A 27,879-nucleotide genomic window follows, 5' to 3' on the forward strand; every position below is an offset into this window, starting at 1 on the left:
CAGCGAGTCTCTCCCCCGCTCCCCAGCGAGTCTCTCCCCCGATCCCCAGCGAGTCTCTCCCCCGATCCCCAGCGAGTCTCTCCCCTGCTCCCCAGCGAGTCTCTCCCCCGATCCCCAGCGAGTCTCTCCCCCGATCCCGTCAGTTGCTCCCCCGATCCCCAGTGAGTCTCCTCCCTGATCCCCAGTGAGTCTCATCCCCAAAAATGCGGGCGGAGTGAGAGGGGCAGAGTGGGAAAGGGGAGGAGAGAGAGAGAGAGAGTGGGAAAGGGGAGTGTGGGAGAGAGAGAGTGGGAAAGGGCGACAGAGTGTGGGAGCCAGAGTGGGAAAGGGGGGAGATTGAAAGAGAGTGGGAAAGCGGGGAGAGTGAGAGAGACAGGGTGGGAAAGGGGGAGAGGGAGAGCGACAGAGTGGGAAAGGAGATAGTGAGAGAAACAGAATGGGAATTTTTCTAATTATTTTCACAAATGATTTTGTTACTCAAGGTTTATTTCTGTCAGAATATTTATTCAATTTTTGGGGGTTTTAACAGAGAAGGTTGATGAGGGTGATGATGTTGATGTGGTGTACATGGACTTCTAAAAGGCATTGGGACAGTGTCTGCAACAGACCTGTGAACAGGGTTATAGCTCATGGAATAAAAAGGAGAATAGCGATATGGACATGGGATTGGCCGAGAGACAGGAAATAGAGAGCAGTGGTTAATGGATGTTTTTTCGTTTGGAGGAAGGTTTCGTGGAGTTCCCCAGGGGTCAGTGTTGGGACCTTTGCTTTTCCTGCTTCATATTAATGACCTAGACTCTGGTGTACGGGACACAATTTGAATATTTATGGATGATACAAAACTTGGAATCATAGTGAACTGTGAGGAGGATAGTGGAGAACTTCAAAAGGACATAGGCGAGTTTGTGGAGCAGGTGGATAAATGGTGGATGATGTTCAATGTGGAGAAATATGAAGTGGTTCATTTTGGTAGGAAGAACATAAAGAGACAATATAAAATAAAGAATTCATCTCCAAATGGTGTTTAGGAGCAGAGGGAAAGAGGTGTATGTGCGCAATCACTGAAGGTGGCAGGACAGATTGAGAGAGCAGTTTATAAAGCATACAGTATCCTGGGCTTTATTAATAAGGACATAGAGTACAAGAGCAAGGGGGGTTTTGTGGAATTTGTATAAGTCACTCGTTCGGTCTCAGCTGGAGTATTGCGTCCAGTTCTGGGTGCCGCACTTTAGGAAGGATATGAAGGCATTGGAAAGAGTGCAGAAAAGATTGATGAGAATGGTTCCAGGGATGAGGAACTTCAGTTAAGAAGATAGATTGGAGAAGTTTGGACTGTTTTCCTCAGAGAAAAGAAGGCTGAGAGGAGATTTGATAGAGTTATTCAAAATCATGAGAGATCTGGACAGAGTAGATAGGGAGCAACGGTTCCCACTCATGAAAGGATCGAGAATGAGGCAGCACAGATTTAAAGTACTTGGCAAAAGATGCAAAAGTGACATGAGAAAAAAGCTTTGTCACACAGAGAGTGATTAGGGTCTGGAATACACTGCCTGAGAGTGTGGTGGAGACATGTTCAATTGAGGTATTCAAAAAGGAATTTGACTGTGATTTGGAGAGAACGAATGTGCAGGGTTACGGGATGAAGGCTGGAGAATAGCACGAAGTGAATTCAGGGACCGGTGCAGACATGATGGGCTGAATGGGCTCCTCCTGTGCCTTAACAATTCTGTGATTCTGTGAAATTTTATTTATCTGCAATCTATTTATATGCTTCATTTCCCCTTTTCTGGGTGTAGTTTATGTTGCTGCTGGAATCAGGAAATGAAACTGAAAGTATTTCACTTCATACTGATCACCATTTTACATAGAGCACAGAGCAAGGTTATCAGTCCTTCGAGATGGAAGCTGATCTTTCCTGTGCTATTTGCCATGGTCTGTATAAAGATCCTGTCTTAATCGACTGTGATCACAGCTTCTGTCGATCCTGTATAACCCGTTACTGGGAGAAAGCTGGCACTACCTCCTGTCCTGTTTGTCGAAAGGAGACTTCATCCATGGACCTCAGACCCAACCGCACCCTCTCCAATGTCGTGGAGACATTTGTAAGTAGTGATAAAGGTGGTGAAATTCAGCAGGAATGCAGCCGTCACAAGGAGAAGCTGAACGTTTTCTGTAAAACTGACAATCAGCCCATTTGTGTCATTTGTCAAATTTCAAAAAGTCATCAAAACCACGAGGTGCTGCCAGTGGAAGAAGCTACTGAAGAGTTAAAGGTGAGGAGATACTGTGTAAAATAAGATACAGGAACAGATAACAGAATCCCACACAGGGAACATTAATAGATTCTGTTTGAGCATTTCTCAATATTTATTATTTAATTACTCAGTCTTTAGATGAACTGCCATTTGTATCTCTGCTGCAGAAACCAGGGTGAATGTAATTTTTTGTGGGTGTTTAACTTCCAAATCCGTGAGTCTGCCCTCACTCAACATTAATTTGTCCTTTTGAGACTTTAACCATTCAGGCAATAGGAGACAATCTGGTGATGTAACTCAGGAAATGTTTATTAAGTAACAAAAGTAATACTTAACAAGTTAGGCAATGACTTCACTGGCTCAGCATGGTTCTTGCTTCCTGATTCAGCTCAGGGCACAAGGTGACATGTGATCTTCTCTCTCTCTGTCAGTTGGTTCTGTGGTCTTCTCCCTCTCTCCCTCCCTGTTGGTTCTGTGGTCTTCTCCCTCTCTCCCTCCCGGTCGGTTCTGTGGTCTTCTCCCTCTCTCCCTCCCGGTTGGTTCTGTGGTCTTCTCCCTCTCTCCCTCCCGGTCGGTTCTGTGGTCTTCTCCCTCTCTCCCTCCCGGTTGGTTCTGTGGTCTTCTCCCTCTCTCCCTCCCGGTTGGTTCTGTGGTCTTCTCCCTCTCTCCCTCCCGGTCGGTTCTGTGGTCTTCTCCTTCTCTCCCTCTCCCGGTTGGTTCTGTGGTCTTCTCCCTCTCTCCCTCTCCCGGTTGGTTCTGTGGTCTTCTCCCTCTCCCGGTCGGTTCTGTGGTCTTCTCCCTCTCTCCCTCCCGGTCGGTTCTGTGGTCTTCTCCCTCTCTCCCTCCCGGTCGGTTCTGTGGTCTTCTCCCTCTCTCCCTCCCGGTTGGTTCTGTGGTCTTCTCCCTCTCTCCCTCCCGGTCGGTTCTGTGGTCTTCTCCCTCTCTCCCTCCCGGTCGGTTCTGTGGTCTTCTCCATCTCCCGGTTGGTTCTGTGGTCTTCTCCCTCTCCCGGTTGGTTCTGTGGTCTTCTCCCTCTTTCCCTCCCGGTCGGTTCTGTGGTCTTCTCCCTCTCCCGGTTGGTTCTGTGGTCTTCTCCCTCTTTCCCTCCCGGTCGGTTCTGTGGTCTTCTCCCTCTCTCCTTCCTTCCCGGTCGGTTGTGTGGTCTTCTCCCTCCCAGTTGGTTCTGTGGTCTTCTCCCTCTCTCCCTCCCGGTCGGTTCTGTGGTCTTCTCCCTCTCTCCCTCCCGGTTGGTTCTGTGGTCTTCTCCCTCTCTCCCTCCCAGTTGGTTCTGTGGTCTTCTCCCTCTCTCCCTCCCGGTCGGTTCTGTGGTCTTCTCCCTCTCTCCCTCCCGGTCGGTTCTGTGGTCTTCTCCCTCTCTCCCTCCTTCGCGGTCGGTTCGTGGTCTTCTCCCTCTCTCCCTTCCGGTCGGTCAGTTCTGTGGTCTGCTCCCGGCTGGAAAGCAGTCTCTTGTCTTCAGTTTCTAATTCAATGCATGTCTGGTAGCTCAAAGCTGGTGCTTTTAAACTCTTTCCAAATCACAGCCCACATTCATGATCAATCATGCTTTTGAATTTTTATTGGCTCGGGCAGCAAATGATCACTCCCGATTGGTTTAAGTGGTGCATGATCAGTTTTTGATTTGTTTCTCACGTGTAACGGTCATCAATTGATGTCATTTCCTGTTGACTCCTGATTGGCCCTCCTATGTCTCAATTACTCATGGGACAGTCCCTCTCATTGTAGCTTTTTCTCTTCTTTCATTAAATGTTATGACTTTCAACAGAGATAACAGGGGTCTTAAGTTAATTTTGGTGTCCGCTTGTTTGAGATAGTAGAGGGTATGATGTCAGTAACACTCAGTGATTGGGCTCAGTGTGTCAGGTGCCTATTGATATGTAGGTGTCAATATCGTACGTCCCCTAGAACTCAGATTAAGACAGGTACTTATCAGTGTGTTTTGGTTGAGAGCAGAGCTTCGATGTTTTTGTTGTATCTACCAGTGCTTGGGACAAATTAATTAAAAATAGTAAACGAGGACAGAGCAGTGCATAGCCTTTCAGAAATTACAAAGTTACAGAAATTACATAAAGCCCATAGAAAATACAAACAAAATTAGTGCAAAAAACTGATTGGTGTGCTCAAGTTGAGGTATCAGGATACACATACAAGATGCAGCACAATACATTATATCTTCATAAGGAATTAAAGGCAAGAGAACAACATAGCGATAAAAACTGATTGCAGAACTTAACTCTAAGCTTAACAGAACCAAAGATGGTTTCGTGTTGTGAAGGAAAGTGACTGCTTTTACCCTTCTTACAATACTACAAATTAAAAGGACTAGACTAATTATCAGGAATGAGGACTAACTGCTTAAAACCTTCACATGATAGGCTTTGGAATTTTAGGGAATATAAACTGGTAAGTTTTAATTGCTAGGGAGGATGATGGTTCCAGACCAGGACTGCTGAACCGTGATGTCTTTGAAGCATTGTCTTGTGGCCATGTGGTGTTGCCCACTTGTCGAGTGTGGATGTGACTGCTAAGACCTAGTCACATGATGTACTAGTGTCCTGCATTGACTACAATTCATCAGCATATCATATTGGATTAATTGATTAATAAACTTGAATTACTTGATCATTAACTAAGCTAAACTACAAACTAATTGTAAATAATTATTAAACCTAAACTCTTCTACAACAGAGGATGAAAGATTCACTTTAGTATAAAAGGAGTCTCACTTTACATCAACAACAAAAACCTATATTTATCTAGCACCTTTAATGTCATAAAACATCCTCAGGTCCTTCACAGGAGTGTTGTAAAGTAAAATTAGACACTGAGCCACATCGGGAGATATTAGGACGGATGGTGCAAAGCTCAGGCAAAGAGACAGGTTTTAAGGAGTGTTTACAAGGATTAAAAGTCGAGAGGTGAAGGGGGTTAGGGAGAAAATCCCAGAGCTCAGGACCTCTGCAGTTAAAGGTGCAGCCACCAATGGTGGAGTAATTAAAATCAGGGATGGTCAAGAGGCCAGAATTAAATGAGAGCAGATATCTCACAACATTGTGGGGCCGAAGGAGATTACAGACCTAGCGGGGAGCAAGGCCATGGAGTGATTTTAAAGGATTTGTAAGATTTAAAGTTCTGGAGGCTCAGATTACCCAAAATAGGGAGTCGAGAACTCATCCGTGAATTTAAGGTAGTTTAAATTTATTAAGAAGGAACGGTTTAGATATGATGTGTAATCTAAATAGGCAGAAAATGCATAAGTAACAAGTGAGAACAGTTTATTGGTCCTGGATTGGACAAACAGCGGGGAACAGCAGGGGGATGCTGATCCCCATGGCTGATGGTGACAGTCTCCTCAGAATGGTTTACAGTCCCGGATTGGGCAAATGGAGGAATGAAGCTGATCTTCATAACTGAAAGGGGCAGTTTCTTCTGTTTTCTTCAGTCTTCTTTAGCTAGTCAAAATGTTAGGCCGAAGCCAGCATAGATCATTTTGAAAAGCTCTCCTTTGTCCAAAGTCTTCTTGGACTAACCAGGGTGCTAGGCTGGAGCCAGCACTGGTCCACCTCGAGAGGCTCCCTTCTGTCCAAAGTGTTGTTTTTCCCGTTCAAGAATCCATTTATTTACCTCATTTCTGGCAAGTTTTTATGCCATTAATTTATTCATTTGTCCATTGGCAAGGGACAGGTATTCAAAGTAATCCCTCTTATTTCCATGAGAAACCCAGGACCATCAAACTATTCTGAGGAGGCTGCCACTATCAGCCATGGGGATTAGAATCACCCTGCTTCTCCCAGCTGTTTGTCCAATCCAGGACTAATAAACTCATTTCTTGCCAGGACATCCTGTTTAATCTTCAGACAGTTGGTTTATGTTTGAGTCATAAGATCACCTCCCATCCCTGCTATCAGGATTAATAATGGCTTGTTTCAGTGCTTGTGATAGAGACGTGCCCTTGGCAGAGGTAACGGGCGTCGCTGTTTTAGGATTTTATAAAGTTATTACACAATGTTTTATTACAGATGCAAACTTTAAAATCGAGGTGTTTTTTGCGGGAGCCAATGTAGGTCAGCGAGCACCAGGATGATAGGTGAATGGGGCGTGGTGTAAGAAGATGGGCAGCAGGGTTTTGGATGGCCTCAAGTTTATGGAGGGTAGAATGTGGGAGAGCAGCCAGGAATGCGTTGGAACATTCTGGAGGTAACAAAGGCATGAATGTGCTTTTGTTCAAAATTCAAACCAGGTCAACTGTGATTGGTCAAGGCTTTGCCCTGGGGAGTGAACCAGGGAATGGCTGTTCCCCAAGCTTTTGTTTAGTTGTAAAAGGTGCAGCATGTGGGGCAGGCTCCATCTGCCTGCTAAGCACAGGGCCCTGTGTGTGAATATTTGTGGCTTCTAGCATGCATAAGTGAGCCACACTGAAAGACCGACTGATAATCTTAAATTGATTTTCAGTGTAATTCTTAGCACAATCAGGATTGGACAACACTTGCTAAATGTTGTGTTCTCAATACCCATTTGCTGGGACTAAAGAATACGGGTTGCACGCATGATTCAGAATGGCCGAGTTGGTACAGAAGAAAGAACAGATCAGCAGACCAATATTAGATGATGCACATACTGTTTATTTACACAAGAGACACAGCTGTTACACTTGTGTGCTTCTAACACAAAACCTAACTCAAGACGACTAACTACAGAGGTAGCCCGAGCTACACAGCTATTGGATGACAAGATCATGTGATCATCCTGTATACCATTCTTCTTAAAGGTATATTACACATCAAATTACCACACTAAACAATCAGAAATTCGCATCTGGGCAGTTAACTGTTCCATGCTGCATTCTGCATGGCAACGCCTCCACCAATCAGAGTCCACTTGCCAACCAATCAGCACTCTTCCCAGCAGTATAAATTGTTGTCCCCTTAATGTTGGCAATTTCTTGTGAATTGTCCTGATGAGGGCAAGATGAAAACCTTTGATAGCATTTTTCAACCAAACTGCTGAATGTGAAGCAATAGGTACCCCACAATAAGAGCCTTCAGATTTTTAATTTTAACTGTATGATGTTTAATTTTGGGTGTTTATTTTTGAAAAATGTACAATTTAATTGTTATTCTTTCATCAGGAGGAACTGCAAAATTTACTGAAGCCGATCCTGGACAAGAAGAAGGAACGTGATGCTGTAAAAAGTGATTATGAGAAAACATTAACCCACATTCAGGTACTTCTGATCTTATTTTGTTTGACATTCTGTACAGAATTATAGACATCCAGAATTGTACTGTGCAGAATTCTGTCTCCGTATTATAAAAAGGATAAAGAGGTAGTGGAGAAGGCGCAAAAGTATAATTACAAAGATGATACCAGAACTGAGAGGTTTTACCTTTAGGGAAAGATTCAACCAGCTGGAAAAGAGAATCTGTGAGGTGACCTTAGAGAGTCCTTTAAAATTATGAAAGTTTTTGATAGTGTAGATGTTAAGAAGATGTTTCTGTTTGACAGGGAGTCCAAAACTTGGGGTTTTCAATACAAGATAGTCACCAATAAACCAAATAGAGAAATTAGCAACTTGATCCTCAGTTAGAGCTCCCTCTTCTGAATAAATTATCGTCTGATCATCTATCATCTATTATATCTAATGTATAATGAAGTAACTAGATTTCAGAACATTAGAGAATAACTTTCTCTGTATAAAATAAATCATACAGACATCTCAATAAATTATCTGGATGTGGATTAACAAGATTGGGAATATTTTTTCTGTATAATATTCTGATATGAACAGAACTGCTCAGGCTGAATAACCTTTTTAAAATCCTCATTTGATTTTTCAACCTCACTGATAATTTCCAAAGGACCAAAGTGTAAATACAGAGAAACAGATTACAGCCGAATTTGAAAAACTTCACCAGTTTCTCCGTGAGGAAGAGAGAATCGTGTTGGAAGATCTGAACCTGGAGAAAGAGAAAAAGAGTCAGGAGATGAAGGAGAGGATTGAGAAGATAACGGAGGAAATCTCATCGCTTTCAGTCACTGTTCGGGATATTGAACAAGAGCTGAGTGAACAGGACAACATCAAGTTTTTAACGGTGCCTGTTATTTATTTCTCTCTCCTTCACCTCTTTTCTTTGAGACTGTCGTGAAGAATGAACAGGTTGTGTCATCAATATCTAGAATATAAAATTCACTGACCAGAATAATACCAATCACCTGTGACATTTTGTTTCCTCTGTCTCACACCCAAGGTCACTAACGGCTGCCTTTAACTTGGAAATTGCTACATCTGGAACTTGTTTATATTCTGTATGGTTCAGGTTTTCAGGTTACACAGAGTGGTCTGAGACGCTATCTGTAGTATAACTGCAGACAAAGATTCAAAGACAAGTTTGATTAGCCCCAAGGCTGAACGTAAAACTAACATTGCAGATTTCCCCGTCTTTCTAGGATAGTCCGTGATTTCTATTGGACAACACTGGTACAGAGTCACAGAAACATTTGTCTCCAGGACACATACAAATTATTAAATGAAATCATTAAAGTAATTCTCTTTAAACAATTAATTAATTATTGCTGAAAAGAGAAAATAATCTTTTCATCTGAAATTTTTTCACAAGTAACGTCTCTTTTCATCAATATTCAAGTTCTGTTCTACCAAGCAACTGTTTTGTTTATTCCTTCATGGGAAGTGGGCATTGCTGGCTAGGCCAGCATTTGTTGCCCATTCCTAATTGCCCTTGAAAAGGTGGTGGTGAGCTGCCTTCTTGAACAGCTGCAGTCCCTGTGGTGTATGTATACCCACAGCGCTGTTAAATTAATTCCAATAATTGGACATCCATCAGGATTTTACAATTGGATTGTACCTCTGAGTTGTGTTGTGCAGTAAGATCGAGTCATTTGTAATATTGTGGAGTAACTCACAGTCCAGTGAGGACAGGAAGAAGCAGTCCAATAACTTGCGAAATTTATAATGTACTTTTCTTTGGAATCCAGTTTGTTTCTTTACTTTTTGTGATAAAATGTTCTCCAAACACAAACATTAATTATTGTTCTTGTTCCACAGAAAATTCAAGATCTACAGAAAAGGTAAAATTTACACCCTTGATTTGATTTTTATTTCTAACATGTTTCTCCCTCACCCTGGAATGATCCAACACTGACCTTTATCTCCTGTTTCAGAGTGAAGCGAACTCTCCCAGAGCCACAGAAGGTTTACCCTTTAATAAATGTGGGGAAGTACATTGGGTCACTGCAGTACAGAGTGTGGAAAAAGATGCTGACGGTGATTAATACAGGTGGGTGTGAGCTTCCTGACACCAGCTATTAAACAGCTTTCTCTGTTATTAGTTGAAGGGATCTGTCTCTTTATAATAAATATCTAATTGTATTGTAACTGACTAGATTTTACTTCAGTCAGTTTTCTGTTAAAATATATAATTGTCTGATCTGTTTCCATTTGATATTTTTTTGCTGAACAATTAGCCTGGCCCAGAATTCCCAATGGATGTATTTTCAGGACAGATCTGGGATCTGCTGAAATTCCATCTGTTCCGTTCCTGACGCTGTACCAAATCCTGGAGTCTTGGGGATTTCCATATTGTCCGTCGGTGCCAATTCTATTTCCCACTCGATCAGTAGACTGGTCAGAAATGTAAGGGACAGGCGGGAGCTACATTTGAAAACTGAAAAATGCTGCTGCTTTTACTGGAGGCTGGTTTTCTGAAAGCCCACGATCAATCAGTGATCGATTACATTTGGGAATCAAACCTTTCAAATGTTCAATATTCCTCATGTCTTCAGTAACACTGAACATAAAATAAACATACTAAATGATAGGGGGAGTGAGTGGGCCAGTGGAATTTGTTTGTCTGGATTGTCCTATGATTTCCCTCTCACTGTGGGTGCTAAATGGAGTTAAATAGGCAGGAATTGTGACTGCCTTAACTCTGCCGGTTTATAATTCACCTCAACAAAGTGTCTTTTCCCTAATGTCCACACAGAGTCCACTCCACCACAGTGTGGGTGGTCAGCCCGCCCACACAATTTTTTTAATTATTATTCGTTCATGGGACATGGGCATTGCTGGCTAGGCCAGCGTTTGTTGCCCTTGTTCAGAGAGTATTTTAAGAGTCAACCACATTGCTGTGAGTCTGGAGTCACATATAGGCCAGACCAGCTAAAATGTCCTTCCCTGTAGGACATTAGTGAACCAGATGGGCTTTCACAACAATCAACAACATCATTAGACTTTTTTTAATTCTACATTTTTTTATTGAACTCAAATTCCACCATCTGTTGTGGTGGGTTTGGAACCCAGGTCACCAGAACATTACACTGGGGCTCTGGATTTCCAGCCCGGTGAAAATACCACTATTCGACCCCCAATTTAATCCTCAACCTCAACCCTAGTTAATCCCGGCAGTATATGGGGGAATCCCCACTCACCAGGATTGATGATCAAGAAGATGACACTTAGATTTCTCAGTGTCTCACCTCCGAGGAAGGTGCAGCCTCTCCTCCAGTGGAGTTTAGGGAGATTTGTCCACTGATAGCTGGACTTTCACCTGGACAATATCGGCTGAACTTTACGGACCATTCGTGGATGGACAAACAGGCAGGTGGACCTGTAAATTAGGGTGCTATGTCCTTGGTGACATACCCGCCACTGGTTCACCCATTCCCACAGAAACATAGAAACATAGAAGTAGGCCATTTGGCCCTTTGAATCTGCTTCACCATTCATTATGATCATGGCTGATCATCCAATTCAATAGCCTCCTCCTGCTTTCTCCCTATACCCTTTGATTCCTTTCGTCCCTAGTGCTACATCTAACTCCTTCTTGAAAGCATATAATGTTTTGGTCTCAACTACTTTCTGTGGTAACGAATTCGACAGGCTCACCACTCTCTGGGTGAAGAAATTTCTCCTCATTTCAGTCTTAAATGGTCTACCCCGTATCCTCAGACTGTGACCCCTGACTCTGGACTCCCCCACCATCGGGAACATCCTTACTGCATCTACCCTGTCTAGTCCTGTTAGAATTTTATAGGTTTCTATGAGATCTCCCCTCATTCTACTGAACTCCAGCGAATATGATCCTAATCAACTCAATCTCTCCTCATATGTCAGTCCTGCCATCCCAGGAATCAGTCAGGTAAACCTTCACTGCACTCCATCTATAGCAAGTATATCTTTCCTCAGATAAGGAGACCAAAACTGCACGCAATATTCCAGGTGTGGTCTCACCAAGGCCCTGTACAATTACAGCAAGGCATCCCTGTTCCTGTACTCAAATCCTCTGGCAATGAAGGCCAACATACCATCTGCCTCCTTTACCGCCTGCTGCACCTGCATGCTTAGCTTCAGTGACTGGTGTACAAGGACACCCAGGTCTCGTTGCACATTCCGCTCTCTCAATTTATAGCCATTCATATAATCATCTGCCTTCCTGTTTTTGCTACCAAAATGGATAACCTCACATTTATCCACATTATACTGCATCTACCATGCATTTGCCCACTCACTCAGCTTGTCCAAATCACACTGAAGCATCTCTGCGTCCTCCTCACAGCTCACCCTCCCACCCAGCTTTGTGTCATCCGCAAAGTTGGAGATATTACATTTAATTCCCTCCTCTAAATCATTAATACATATTGTGAATAACTGGAGTCCCAGCACTGATCCCTGCGGTACCCCACTAGTCACTGCCTGCCATTCCGAAAAAGACCCGTTTATTCCTACTCTTTGTTTCCTTTCTGCCAACTAGTTTTCTATCCATCTCAATACACTACCCCCAATCCCATGCACTTTAATTTTACACACCAATCACTTATGTGGAACTTTGTGGAAATCCTTCTGAAAATCCAAATAAACCACATCCACTGGCTACCCCTCATCAACTCTACTAGTTACATCCTCGAAAAACTCCAGTACATTTGTCAAGCATGAGTTCCCTTTCATAAATCCAAGCTGACTCTGTCCGATTCTGCCACTGTTTTCCACATTCCAGCTATTAATTCTTTTATAATGGACTCTAGAATTTTCGCCGCTACCGACATCAGGCTGATTGGTCTATAATTCCCTGTTTTCTCTCTGCTTCCCTTTTTAAATAGTGGGGTTACATTAGCTACCCTCCAATCTGTAGGAACTGTTCCAGAGTCTTTGAATCTCGGAAGATGACCACTATTTCTAGGGCCACTTCCTTAAGTACTCTGGGATGTTGATTATCAGGCCCTGGTGATTTATCGGCCTTCAATCCCATCAATTTCCCCAACACCATTTCCCTACTAATACTGATTTCTTTCAGTTCCGCCCTCTCACTAAACCCTGTGTTCCCCAACATTTCTGGTATGTTATTTGTGTCCTTCTTTGTGAAGACAGAACCAAAGTATGTATTTAGTTGGTCAGCCATTTCTTTGTTCCCATTGTAAATTCCCCTGTTTCTGACTGCAAGGGACCTACATTTGTCTTCACCAATCCTTTTCTCTTCACATACCTATGGAAACATTTACAGTCAGTTTTTATGTTCCCTGCAAGCTTACTCTTGTACTCTATTTTCCCCTTCTTAATCAATCCCTTGGTCCTCCTTTGCTGAAATCTAAAGTGCTCCCAATCCTCAGGTCTGTTGTTTTTTCTGGTCAATTTGTATGCCTCTTCCTTGCATCTAATATTGTCTCTAATTTCCCTTGTAAGCCATAGTTTGGCCACCTTTCCTGTTTTACTTATGCGCCAGACAGGAAGAAACAATTGTTGCAGTTCACCCATGCGCTCTTTGAATGTTTGCCATTGCCTATCAACCGTCATCTCTTTAAGTAACGTTTCCCAATCCATCATGGCCAACTCGCGCCTCATACCATCGTAGTTTCCTTTATTAAGATTCAGGACCCAAGTCTCAGAATCAACTACGTCACTCTCCATCTTGATGAAGAATTCTGTCATATTATGGTCGCTCAACCCCAAGGGGCCTCGCACAACTAGATTGCCAATTATTCCTTTCTCATTACACAATACCCAGTCTCACCCCACCTCATAATTTTAAGGCTAGCAGGGGAGGTGTCAGGTGGTCACCTGACTTTGGCCGAATTGAGGCTAGTTGACTCAGCAGCAGTGTGATTGCCCCTGAAATTTACATGAGGGTGTGTGGATCCCACCCTCAGCATAAAATCCAGCCCTATTACTGTTCGTGGCAGTCACGTTACTGCTGTCCTGAATTTCTCTGCACCTGGATCCTTCCAGGCAACAGGGAGGCATTGGCATTGTCATTGGACTAGTATTCCAGAGGCCCAGGGTAATGCTCCAGGGGCCTGGGTCCGAATCCCACCACAGCAGATGGTGAAATTTGAATTCAATTAAAATCTGGAATTATAAGTCTAATGTTGACCATGAAACTATTGTCGATTGTTGTAAAAACCCATCTGGTTTATGAATGTCCATTGCGGAAAGAAATCTGTCGTCCTCACCTGGCCTGCCCTACATGTGACTCCAGACCCACAGCAATCTGGATGCCTCTTACAATGTCCTCTGAAATAGTCTAGCAAGCTTCTCGGTTGTATCAAACCGTTAAAAACAAGTCAATAAGGAATGAAACTGGATGGACTACCTGGCAATGACCTAGGCACCGGAAACAACAAAGGCAAACTCAGCCCTGTCAACCCTGCAAAGTCCTCCTTTCTAAAAATTGCCAACATTGGGAGAGCTGTCTCTCAGACTAGTCAAGCAACAGCCTGACATACTCATACTCACAGAATCATAGCCTACAGGCAATGTCCCAGACAGCACCATCACCATCCCTGGATATGTCCCCTCCCACCAGCAGCAGGGGTGGCGTCACAGTGGTATACAGTCAGGAGGGAGTTGCCCTGGGAGTCCTCAACATTGACGATGGATCCCATGAAATCTCATGGAACGATGTCAAATATGGGCAAGGAAACCTCCTGCTGATGCCACTTAGCGAGCCCCTGTCAGCTGATGAATCAGTACTGCTCTATGTTGAACATCACTTGGAGGATGCTCTGAGCGTGACAAAGGCTCAGAATGCACTCGGGGTGCGGACTTCAATGTCCATCACCAAGAGTGGCTCGGGAGCACCACTACTGACCAAGCTGGCCGAGTCCTAAAGGACATAGCTGATAGACTGGGTCTGCGGCAGGTGGTGAGGGAACCAACAAGAGGGAAAAACATGCTTGACTTTATCCTCACCAACATGCCAGCTGCAGATGCATCTGTCCATGACAGTAATGGTAGCAGTGACCACTACACAGTCATTGTGGAGGCAAAGGCCCGCCTTCACTTTGAGGATACCCTCCATCATGTTGTGGTGTTTCAAACAGATCTAGCAACTCAAGACTGGGAAACCTTGAGGTGCATGATCAGCAGCAGAATTGTACTCAACCACAGTCTGTAGCCTCATGGCCCAGCGTATCCCCCCCTCTCCAATTACCACCAAGTCATGGGATCAACCCTGGTTCAATGAAGAGTGCAGGAGGGCATGCCAGGAGCAGCACCAGGCATACCTAAAAATGAGGTGCCAACCTGCTGAAGCTACAACACAGGACTACTTGCATGCCAAACAGCATAAGCAGCAAGTGATAGACAGAGCTAAGCGATTCCACAACCAATGGATCAGATCTAAGCTCTGCAGTCCTGCAACATCCAGTTGTGAATGATGGTGGACAATTAAACAACCCACTGGAGGAGGAGGCTCCACAAAATTTGCATCCTCAATGATGGGGGACCCCAGCACATCAGTGAAAAAGATAAGACTGTAGCATTTGCAACAATCTTCAGTGCGGAGTGGATGATCCATCTCAGCCTTCTCCGGAGGAACCCAGCATCAGAGATGCCAGTCTTCAGCCAATTTGGTTCACTCCACGTGATATCAAGAAATGGCTGAAGACACTGGACAGTGCAAAGACTATGGACCCTGACAATATTCCGGCAATAATACTGACTGATGCTTCAGAACTTGCTGCCCGCCTAGCCAAGCTGTTGAAGTACAGCTAAGACACTGGCATCTGCCCGGCAATATGGAAAATTGCCCAGGTACGTCCTTTACATAAAAAGCAGGACAAATCCAATCCACCCAATTACCACCCCATTAGTCTACTCTTGATCATCAGTAAAGTAATGGAAGGGATTGTCAACATTGCTATCGCACAGGACTTGCTTAGCAATAACCTGCTCACTGATGCTCAGCTTGGGTTTCGCCATGTTCACTCAGCTCTTGACCTCATTTCAGCCTTGGTTCAAACATGGACAAAAGAGCTGAACTCGCAAGGTGAGGTGAGAGTGACTGCCCTTGACACCAAGGCAGCATTTCACTGAGTGTGGCATCAAGGAGCCCTGGTAAAACTGGAGTGAATGGGAATCAGGGGGAAAGCTCTCCTATGGTTTGAGTCATACCTAGCACAAAGGAAGATGGTCATGTTGTTGGAGGTCAGTCATTTCAGCTCCAGGACATCACTGCAGGAGTTCCTCAGAGCAGTGTCCTAGGTCCAACCATCTTCCACTGCTTCATTAATGACCTTCCGTCTGTCATAACATCAGAAGTGGGGATGTTCACTGATCATTGCACAATGTTCATCTTCTTAGGCAGTCCCTGGGGTCGAGGATGAATTGTTTCCTCACCAAAAATGAGTTCTCAGGTGACTGAACAGTCCAATGTGTGACCTACAGGCTCTGTCACAGGTAGGGCAGAGGGTGGCAGGGTGTAGGGTGGGTGGAGTGGTAGGGGTACAGTGGGTGGGGTGCCCGGGTTGCCATGCGCTCCTTTCGCTGTCAACGTTTGGCTTCAGATAGCCCTTGGCGATGAGGTTCAACGTGTTCAGCACCTTCCCGGATGCTTTCCCTCCACCTCATGCAGTCTTGATCTGGGGACTCACAGATGTTGGTGGGGTGTTGCACTTTTTCAAAGAGCCTTTGTTGGTTTCCTTGAAGTGTTTCCTCTGCCCTCCTGGGGCTCACTCGCCCTATTGAGCACTTGTTTCAGGAGTCTCGTGTCAGGCATGCGGACGATGTGGCCCGTATAGCGGAGCTTTGACAAGGATAGTTCCTCTTGAGGATGAGTCCAGAACTAGGGGGCACTGTTTTAAAATTAGGTGTTGCTCTTTTAGGACAGAGATGAGGAGAATTTGTTTCTCTCTGAAGGTTGTAGGAATTTGGAACTCTGCCTCAGAAGGTGGTGGAGGCGGGGTCACTGAATATTTTGAAGGCAGAGGTAGAGAGATTCTTGTTAGGCAAGGGGACCAGAGGTTCTCGGGGGTAGACGGGAATGTGGAATTTGAAGCACAAGCAGATCAGCCATGATCGTATTGAATGGCGGAGTAGCCTCGAGGGGCTGAATGGTCTACTCCCGTTCCCATTTCATATGCTGTTATGTCCGTCATGCTCCCTCTCCCTATGTTGTGCCCCTTCTTCCGCTCTGCTTGTCGTGGCTACCTGTCACCCTCTCTAACTCCCTCTCTCTCTGCTCGTCACTCTCTGTCTCTCTCTGTCTCTCACTGACAGTCACTTGCTCTCTCTGCCTGGCACATACTCTCTCTCCCTCTTTCTCTCTGTTTTTGTCACCCTCTCCCTCTCACTGCCGATTATGCCCCCTCTTTCTCTCTCTCCCCCTCTCTGTGCACGTCACACACACTCTCTCTCTGTCACTCATGATCTCACCTCTCTCTCCGCCTGTCAATTTTCCTCTCTCTCTCACTCGCTGAAAGTTATGCTCACTGCTCTTTGTTTGAATGTCACCTTCCCCTCTTTCAAAGAAGTATAACTATTTACAATACACGCTCATGTTTAGTCCCCATTACACAAGTGCATTGAACTGATGAATCTGTGAGTCTCTAAAGCGTAAAGATAATCAGCTGGTACTCCCAGATCTTGCAATGGTAACCTCGTCTGGAGGTTTCTTTAATTGCTCACAGTGATCTGTGGGATTGTCATTCTTGGATGTTGTTCCTGGTTGTATTTGGGATCTTGTCCTGGATGCAATAGGACTGTACGGTGGTCGAGGAGCTGGAATGGATCTGATTTGTCTCCGGTTATGCTTCACTGTTGCACCTTTGTGTGTAATGACTTCATAAGACCTTGATTCTGAACAAATCCTTGTCACCTCAGCTGGTTGCTTGTGGGATCCTGGATGCAAACTCATTGACCCAACTGTAAATTTCACAATTCTGTACCTGAATTTTTATTGTGCATATTAGTCACCTTATCTTGTAGTTTTAAAATTTGCTCTCTAGTTTCTGAGGAATTCAAGTGGGTAAGAGTTGGTAAGTTGGTATGTACTGGCCTGCCAAGCATGTGCCCTGCCGGTGATGGAATAGTTGCATTTAAGGTGTTGTCTGAGATGTAACATTGCAATGTGTAGATCTTGCTTGGTCTGTCTACATTTGAGAATTAGGGATTTCACTGCATGAATGATTCGTTCAGCTAGGCTGTTCGATCTAGAGTAATGAGGAGAAGAAGTAGTGTGACTGATATTCCATTTCTCATACATATCCCAAAATGGCTTACCAATAAATTGCGGACTGTTATCCATAATGATCTGTCTAGGCATGCCAAATAAACTGAAAATAGCCCTTAAGAGTGCACGTGGCAGTTATGCTTAACATATTGTGCAATTGTTGAATAATTAGGTATTTGTAAAGTAGTCGACCATGATGATGAAGAACGTGCCATGGACATGAAAGAGGTAGAATCTGACTTTGGGCCAAAGATGCGTAAGAACTTTATGTGGAATCAATGGTGCTTTGTGTTGATTGACATGTGCTCTTGACATGCCTTGTACTCCTTGATGATGACTTCAATGTCATTGTTCATACCCGGCCAATAGACTGACCCTCTTACGAGTCTTCTCGTCTGATCTATGCCCATGTGTGAGTGCTGAAGTTGTTGAAGAGTATCAATATCATCAGAGAGCCGCTGCTCAGGAATCTGTACCTCCACCATTTTCGGTGGCTGGCGGAGAGGAGGGCTGTGGCTGCTGGGGTGACCAGGACAGGGGATGTGTTGGATGGCGGAGGAGTGGGCTGGATGCTTCTGCAGGATTTGGCACATAGTGCATCAGTATGTATCTGGCTCACAGCCAATGTCATTCAAGACCTTAGGACAGTCATGCCCAGCCCTGATGTCATTCTGGGTCTCGAGATGGTGCAGGTGTGCGGTGGCCTTCCTTCAGAGCGTACCCCTGTTTGGACAGAATTCCACATTCGCCCCAAATCCCAAACCCTCCCTCTGGAGCTGGAGCCCTGCAAACTGAGTCACCTCACGGAAATGCCCTCTGTGTCCTTTAGCATGGTGCGAAGGGGGTTCCTGTATGGGCTGCCGCTGCACACCCTTCACTCCCTTGCCCTCAGCCACTGCCCAGACACGCCCTGGCATACCTTGTTGCCCTTCAGTGGCAGAGGTCCCCAGTGGGGGGGCTCTCTACATGGAAGTCCTCCTCCTTTCCATCAGGGACCTGGGGTGGAGGGTGTTGCAGGCAGCAGTCACATACAACCGTAGCATGTGTCAGTTCACGGAGTCCCAAGATGTCTGCGTCTTTTCCGGCCTTGTGGAGTGCGAGGACCACACTTATATAGGTTGTTATAAGCTGCACCCCCTTTTTAGTTACTTGAAGAACCTTTTGCCTCTGTTTTGTTTGAACTTCAGTCCCACGCTCCTGATCTGCGGGCACCCAATGAGGAGGGAGACGGGGAGGGAGGAGCATCTCCTCGTGAACCTGCTCCTGGGCCCGGCCAAGTTGGCCATTTTCAGGCCCAGGCAGTGGATGATCGAGGGGGTCATCAGGCCCGACTGTCTCCCCGTCTTCTGTGCCTATGTTTGCAGCCGGGAGTCCCTGGAGATGGAGCACGCAGTCCCCGCTGGCACCGCCGAGGCCTTCCGTTCTCGGTGGGCACCGTGGGCACTGGGGTGTTTTATTGATCACTTTGATCACATTTTGGATTAATGTTTGTAAGTTTGCTTCAAATTTTGTCTTTTGTTTCTGCAGTTTCCCTTTAAGGGGCTGCCTTTTCATTTGTCCCTTGGTTAATTTAGTTTATCTGGTTTTGACTCAAAAGAGTTACAAAATGTAATTAAATCCCATACACAGACAGACCTAACTATTTACCCCCATAAACCTACTTTACAATAAAACAGAAAAATATTGTGAAAATTATGACACCTCATGACATCCACTATGGCCCTGGTGCTGCTGTGACTCTCATTGTATCTCCTTTCTGTGTCAGTTCTGGGCACCCTCACAGGCATCATTAGAGATCTTTTCAGTGAATAGCTCTTAATGTCTAGAATCCATCCCTCTAACGCATCCGGGCTGGTGAAGAGGTCTGGAATCTGAGAGTTCCTGAGGGTGTATGAGTTGTGTCTGCTGCCTGGGTACCTGGCACACACCTGCATGACCTACCGAATATGGTCACACACCAGCTGGACATTGATCGAGTGGAAGCCCTTTCTGTTTCTGAAGGTGCATGGCTGTCCAGCAGGAGACTTAGTGGCTACGTGCGTGCAGTCAGTGGCTCCCTGCACCCGGGGGAAAACTGCAATCGCTGCAAATCCTCAGCCTTATCCATTTGGCCCTGGACATCCTGCGTGAAGGGGATGTAATTCTCAGCCCTTTGGAATATTGTATCTGTGAACACCTTGATGCAGTGGTGTGCAGCAGGCTGTGTTATCCCACTGAGATCTCCACAGGCTGCCTGGAATGTGTCTGTTGTGAAGAAGTAAAGCTCCACTGTTACCTTCAATGTGACAGGCACCAGGTGATTGTGTGAGATCTCCCCTGTCAGCATCTCACATAGTGATGTCACAGTGACTCCTGAAAGTCACTGAGTCTCACTCAGTTGCAGGTAGCTGAATCTCTGCCTGTATATTCTTGGGACAGAATAAGTTCATTTGTGCCTCCGCTGAGGGTTTCTGGGTTCCTCCTGCCCATTGGGGTCTGGCATTACTCTGCCTCCTTCCTGAGGAACCACAGCATCCTGAGCGCCCCTGTGCTCCCTTCTTCCTCTCACCTTTCTCATCCTGCTTCTCCTGTTAATCGTTCTCTCCTCCTCACTGGAGGATGTCTCTCCAACTGAGACCACAATGCCATCTGTCTCCGAGACTTTTCACCCCTGGGTAACAAACAGGAAAATAATCAATCGAAAGAACCCTCTGAACCAAAGGAGAGTCCTCCTGATGAAACAGTATCCAAAAGATTCCTCTGCTCAGTCACACGAGCAGTCTCTGCTGTCAATGAAGTGTTAATTGCAAAGCTGAGACTCTGGTGTGAGCTGCAGTTTTAAAACCCGCCCTAACAAGCTCGCTTATGAAAAAAACAAAATCCCCACCAGTCGTGATTCTCACCCTGAAGGGGTATTATTATCTTTTTACCGTATTATTGCAGTGAGATGGGTAGTTAAATAGCTCTATTGCCTTTTAAATTGATATTTAAATATCGCGGGCAGGTTCCTGACTTTTTGACCCGCCCGCGTACTGTATTATCAGCAACCGGCGTGATGATGTCATAAACGCGCCCGACATCATCATGTCCCATAATACTCTCCGTGAAGCTGGGTACGCTTCTGATCTCAGAGCTGATTATTCAGCTTTTCATACCTGTTTGCTTTCATAGTCCTGCTCTTTCAATCCACGAGCAATACCTTGCAACGTGAACTAATTAAATTAGACAATTCAATATAATCCAAATGGACAGGCCGGATTTTCAAATTGGAAGCAGGAACCTGACATTCGGATGAAATGGATCTACTTATCCACTCTATCTAGACCTCTCCTAATTTTATACACTTCAAATAGGTCTCCCCTCAGCCTCTTCTGTTCCAAAGAAAAGAACCCCAGCTTATCCAATCTTTCCTCATAACTAAAATTTCCTCTGTATCCTCCATAGTGCAATCACATCTTTCCGAGAGTGCAGTGAGCAGAACTGCAGGCAGTACTCCAGATGTGACCTAACTAGTGTTTTATACAGTTCCAGTATAACCTCACGGTGAAAGTCATAAGATGATTGGCTGGTGAGTATTGCTGCTTAGGGACTGAGTTTAAAAAATGTTAAAAATATTACCTATTAATAACAAATTAGTAGCTGGCGAGTTTTGTCTTCCATTTTTAAGTAAGGTTTATTCCCACTAGTAAGGCATATTAAGTATTAGTAGGATTTATCAATATTAGTAAAGCTTATTAATACTAGTAAGGTTTATTAGTATCGGTAAATCTTTATTAGCAAATTCCGAGTGTGAGATTTTCCACGTGCACAGAATCGAATTGAGATGAGCACATGGGCAGAATGAACCTGAGAGGCTCGACTGGGGATGCAGCCAGAAGTGTGGCCTGGTGAAATATGTTGCTTTGTTGAGTCTGGAGCCTGAAGCAGTGGATTATCTGTGAATGTTCATGTCTGGGTTTGGAGTGTAGTGTGGTCCCATATGTGACAGGGATATAAGATGGTCAAGAGGGTATACGGGATCCTTGCTTTCATTGGCTGGGGTATAGAATATAAATGCTGTGAGGTTTTAGTGGAGCTGTAAAAAAAACTTTTCACAGTTTGCTTTCATTTTGAAGCCCTGTAACCATTTTCTGTCCTAAATCACTATTTTGTGGGTGAAGCATAAAGTTAAACCAGGAGAGAAGAAACAAAGCTGAACAGCAATGCCATTGCAGTCAAGCAGCAACCAATGATCATCTAAGGCAGTTTCCACTTAAAGTGCTGCAACCTAGAGATAAACTAAGTTCAAAAGCTGTAAAAGAAAATCTGAATAGCTGTTACAACTTTCAGATAGCATTAAAAATCCTGAAAAAAGCAAAAAGATGACCACAAAATTTCTAACACTCAACTGGAACGCAACTGATCTCCTATCTGAGTTGACTTTGTTCTGATAACGCGTCAAGCTGTGTTTTCTGGACCTCAATATTTCTGAACGTGATAAACAACATTGAAATGAAAATTGCTGTCGGGAATGAAGGCCTCCACAGACTGAACATGTCAAGTCCATCAGATGGCCACCTTAAAAATCTGAATAAAATATGGTCTAACACTCGAAGATCAATTACGACTGAAGCTCAACTTCAGAATACACCTTCTGGAATTCATGTCCTTTAGTGAACAACCGACAGAGACCATTGATCAGTAGCTGCCGATACAAGGGGTGTGATTGTGAATTCACGGCAGCAGAGCTAGCCGACAGAATAATCGAGCTTGTTATAGCATCTACTCCAATAGAAGTGTTCCAAAAAGACCTCTTGGACCAGCCCAAAGTCTACACTATAGAAGTGACTACAAAGCAGATACAAGTATGAAACCAGACTATTGGGTAGAAAAAGTCTACAGGCTATGCCGAATTTATCCACCATTGGCACCATTGCCAATACAGGTTAGACTAGTAAGCAATGCAGGAGATACAATCTCATACATACATCCAGAAATTGCCCAGCTTTTAATGCTGTATTCAATGTATGTGGCATCAGAGGACATTGGAAGTGTGAGTGCTGAAAGCAAAGGCCAAAAGAAGTGGTTCAATGTCATGAGAAACCACAACCAGAGGCCGGACAGATGCAGCATTCCAACAAACCAAGGGTGTGCACCAAACATCATCAAGAGAAGATCCACGACATGTCTGGCCAAGCTACACGGTCAGGTGAGAATGACCAGACCACCAACAGTGAAAGTGAACAATCAGCCTGGTGAACATCAAAGAATATATTGGCACAGTGATACCAACAGAAGCCTTTGCCAACATCCAGATAAATATGCCCATAGCTGAAGGGGCAGCATAACCCACGTGCAAAACTGGATACCAGTACTAGTGTAAACATCATTCCATTTCACACACTGAAATGTATGTACCCACAGAAATGGCAAGTGATGATTCAACCAACCAACGCCAAACTCACTGCATACAATGACCGGGAGATTCCATCCCTGGGATCTATTACATTCAAATGTCACTTCAACAACTCACTCTGATTACCCCAGATATTTTACATTGTGGACACCACGGGTCCAGTGATTGCAGGCCGACCGGCGGGCAAGGACCTGTCCTTGGTCACCATCCATAGTAACATCAAGACAAAGATGAGGAAGACAGAGCCCAAGGAGAACCATTGGAAACCCGGTGCTTACATTGGGAGAATATCACCAAACTCTGCAATGCACATCATCGGCCAGCAGGCTGAGCGGCACAATTTGAGCTGAATTTAATTTTTTATTATTCATTCATGGGATGTGGGAGTCACTGGCTAGGTCAGCATTTATTGTCCATCCCCAGTTGCGCTTGAGAAGGTGGTGGTGATCTGCCTCTTTGAACCGCTGCAGTCCATGTAGTGTAGGTACACCCACAGTGCTGTTCAGGAGGGAGTCCTAAGATTTTTGGAAAATTATGAACATATTTGCACTTCATTACCTATCACTGGTTCCTCCTGTTTTATCTGTACACAAACCACTGGATTTTCCTGTGCCTGAAACTCAGAACCCACTGTCCTCTTAATTCCAGAACTTTTCTGCACCCTATAATTCCAACAGGTTTCCCCTGCAATTTCCAGCGGACTGAGTTCATGTGTCTAACTTTATTACAATGAAATCATCTCAATTTTCGAATGTGACTTCTACCCTCAGCACCTTCCTTTGTATTCTTAGGAAAAACATCCTGACAATTTCCACCTACTCTTTCTCACCCCTAACTACAAACCTTCCTTTCACCTTCCCACTTTCTATCCTTTTCCAATTTGAAAGGGTGACGAAAAAAAGGTTTAGCTTTCTGAACTAACTCACAATCATCAGCTATCTCTGCTGCTTGCCTGACAGATTCAACCCTCTGTTCCACCACATGAGTTCTCACTACCGAAGGAATTGAATCTTTAAATTCTTCCAAAATAATTACCTCTCTAAGAGCTGCATATGTTGTCTCTATCTTTAATGCCCGTATCTACCGGTCAAAATTACTTTGTTTTACTTTTTCAAGCTCAATATAAGTTTGCCCCGGCTGTTTTCTCATATTCCTAAATTTCTGCCTGTCTGCCTCAGGAACCAACTCATCTGCACTCAAAATAGCCTTTTTTCACCACATCATAGTTCATTGACATTTCTTCTGACAGCAAAGCATAAACCTCATGTTCTCTACCCACCTACCTGGATTGTAACAACAATGTCCAGTTTTCCTGTGGCCATTTCATCTCTTTAGTTATCTTCTCAAATGAAATAAAGAATGCTTCAACATCTCTTTCCTCAAACTTTGGAAGAACTTGTACAAATTTAAACGTCTCCTCACTGGGTTTTAAATTAAAGGTTTTTACATCATCAGAACTTTCCTCAGAATATGAGGTCTTTTTTTTAACTTCCAGCCTTTGAAGTTGGTATGCCCTTTCTCTTTCCTTCTCACTTTCCCTTGCCTCTCTTTCTTTATCCTTCTCTCTTGCCTGGAATTCCAGTTCTAGCTTCCTTTCTTTCTCTTGTCTTTCTGCTTTCTCACTTTGAAATGCCCTTTCCTTTTCTGCTGCCTCTCGCTCAATTTTTCTCGTTCCTTTCTTTATTCAAGTTTAAACTTCTTCATTTCTAACTGAAGTCTCGCTACCTCCAGCTGTGACTCACTAGTGCCAGGTATCACTTCCAACTTCAAATGTTGTGTTATACCTTCAATTATATCTGCTTTATTAACCCCTGCAGGTAACCCCAATTGTAATGTATCCACCAATTCCAGTAACTTAACTTTAGATATCTTTTGTAAACAGGCCAAACTATAATTTCAACTCCCAAACAAGTCTGAGCAACTGCCAAAGCCATATTGCAGCCTCACCACTACAAAAGGCCTCAGCCAAACTTCTCAATTCAAAGTGCTTCTCCTACTCGTAGCCTTAAGATTCACCAACTCCAAACAAATCAAGGAATTTCAAATATATCCCACAAGAATGTTATGACACAGCCGACGGTAAATGCTGAGCTGTTCAAATCCCAGAGGGAAACTTGAAACAACTGTCACAATTCATTTTCAATTTGTATAAATGTTGAGATGCCTGCCTTGAATTCAGTAGTAATAAGACCACCAAATCTAATAGGTTTTTTTACAAAACTAGAGTGAACATTTACTAATAGAGAAATGATTTTTAATCCATACACAGATCTACAAATTACTACTATGATAACTTCAAATTCCCTACTCAATCTAACTCCAAGTTACACTTTTGTCAAGGCAACAGAAAGACACATAGATTTTAAAAGACCCAGGGAAAGAATCATGATACCCTGAACAAGTCGCATTCGGAGCGCATTTTCTTCACTTTAGTCCCTGGAGACAGCAGCTTGAGGCATAGATGCTGAAGGCTTTTTCACATACTTATAAAATTTTAAAAATGCCATCCCTTACAAAACAGTCTTTATACATATCTTCCTCTTTGAATGCAAATACCCATTGTTTCACTCTGTCTTTGGACTTTATCTCCCTAATAATAAAACCCTCTTATAGCACTAAGTTTTTCCAGTAATCTTCAGGAAAAATAAACACACTGTTTCTAAACTTCACCTGACGAGGTGACACATTTCACCCCTCCTTTGAAAACAATCTAGTCTGGTTTATTTCAAAATGCAAAGGTTCCCCTGACACCTATCTTTCTAAACTTCCCCATGGTTATCTATCTAACATTTCAAAGCTGACCTCCCTTCTTAGACCAAAGCACCCAGACTAATTCATTTAAGTCTCATACACACACTGACACGTATAGACACACAGACACATCCCACTATTAGTCTATTTTACAATAAATTCCAATAACATTATAAGGATTATTACATCTTCTTAACAGTTATTCGCTACAGGATTCCTAGCCTCTGACCTGCTCTTGTAGCCACTGTATTTATATGGCAAGTCCAGTTCAGTTTCTGGTCAATAGTAACCCCCAGGATGTTAGAAGTGGGGGATTCAGTGATGGTAATGCCATTGAATGTCAAGGGGTGATGTTTTGATTCTCTCCTGTTGGAGATGATCATTGCTTGACACTTGTGTGGCGTGAATGTTACTTGCCACTTGTCAGCCCAAGCCTGGATGTTGTCCAGGTCTTACTGCATTTGAACATGAACTGCTTCGGTATCTAAGGAGTCGTGAATGGTGCTGAACATTGTGAAATCATGTATACCTATTCCAACCATGTACACTTCATCATACTGCAGAACCAATACAGAATTACTATTCAGTGAACAAGCGCAGACAAATCTCCCAAGTCATCACCTGTCAGTACTCCCAAGAGATGTGACGTATTACACGAAAAACAAGGGAATGGGCACTACACAAAGGAAAACCAATCTTGGTGGATTTCTGCAATGTTCATGCACAGAGGCTTTTAAATATGTTGATAGTATCTTATTGAAACTTATATAATCCTGAGGATCTTATTGAAACATATAAGTTTCTTAGGGTACTTGATAGGGTGGATACCAGGAGGGTATTTCCTCTTGTGGGGGAGACTAGAATTAGGGGACAAGGTTTAAAAATAAGAGGTCTCCCATTGAAAACTGAGACAAGGGGATTTGATTTCTCTCTTAGATGGTCATTAGCCTGTATTCTTTTCACTAGAGAGCAGTGGAGGGTGGGTCACTGAACTTATTCAATGCTGAGTTTGATAGAATTTTGACACACAAGTGAGTCTAGGGTTATGGGGCTGCAGACAGGAAAGTAGAGTTGAGGCCACAATCGGTTCAGCTATGATGTTATCAAATGGGAGAGCAGGCTCGGGGATCTGCCTGGCCTACTCCTGCTCCTTGATCCTGTGTTCCTATGTCAACTCAATCCAAATTATGGCCCTTCGTACCCTTATACCTAGTGTACACTATGTACAGAATTAATGAGCCATATAGTAACAATGACCTGTGTGGAAGTGCTATAAAAACACCCATTCACAAATCGTCTTTTGAAAAAAACACTGTTGTTCCTACAACCCTGTAAAAGTGTCAGTCAGACAGACCATTAAAGTATCAAACACAGCAGCTTCAACACCTCTTAATGTTGTGAAAATAAACACTGAGACATCAACAAAGCTGATCACAGACAGAAAATGTATTATAACTACTGAAAGGTGTCAATCAAGCAAAGGCAAGCCTTCTCTCCATGTGTCAAAACAGAACCTCACTGAGATAATCCTTTAATGAGTCTGGACTCTCAGCCCCTTCGGCTGTAAAAACAGTAATACGTTTTCAAAAGACAATTTGTGAATAGCTTTTTATTTCTGAGCAGTTCCCCGAGTGCCATTGTTACTTACTGGCTCATTGGTTCTATACATTGTGTACAGTGGGTTAATGGGCATGGAAGGGCCATGAGTTCACATGGAGGCTATAAGGGATGATGGGATGGATGGAGGGAATGGGTTGGCACTGGGTTGGAATGGAGGGGGGAATGGTAGGTGCATGAAAAGGACATGGGGGGCATAAGTAAGACCTTTTGACCTTAGCTTTCAAAAGGCTCCTAAATCCGGACTATGTGTCACAACTCCTCTGTGAGGCCATGAACCATGAGTCATGGAGAAGCTGGCCCGACTCGACAAAAATTCGGGAGGGCTATGATTCACCTGACCCCACAATGGAGCTGGCAAGGTCGAGAGTGCAGAGTGTGGGCTTGCTCCTCACAACCTTATCCT

At 44.0% G+C, this 27,879-nt stretch overlaps 1 protein-coding gene across 1 annotated transcript in view; it reads left to right on the top strand.

Annotated features, from left to right (window-relative positions):
• Positions 1-518: 518 nt before the first annotated feature.
• The window catches only part of LOC144695599 (zinc-binding protein A33-like), a 39,239-nt gene continuing 11,878 nt past the window's right edge, over positions 519-27,879 (top strand). The window contains exons 1-5 of the mRNA XM_078566498.1: positions 519-2,273; positions 7,402-7,497; positions 8,132-8,365; positions 9,337-9,359; positions 9,453-9,568. Coding sequence (XP_078422624.1) covers positions 1,899-2,273; positions 7,402-7,497; positions 8,132-8,365; positions 9,337-9,359; positions 9,453-9,568 — 844 coding nt within the window. The 5' untranslated portion in view covers positions 519-1,898. The remainder of the gene's footprint in view (positions 2,274-7,401; positions 7,498-8,131; positions 8,366-9,336; positions 9,360-9,452; positions 9,569-27,879) is intronic.

This window comes from Cetorhinus maximus, chromosome 21 (assembly GCF_964194155.1).
Source record: "Cetorhinus maximus chromosome 21, sCetMax3.hap1.1, whole genome shotgun sequence".
NCBI classification, from domain to species: domain Eukaryota; kingdom Metazoa; phylum Chordata; class Chondrichthyes; order Lamniformes; family Cetorhinidae; genus Cetorhinus; species Cetorhinus maximus.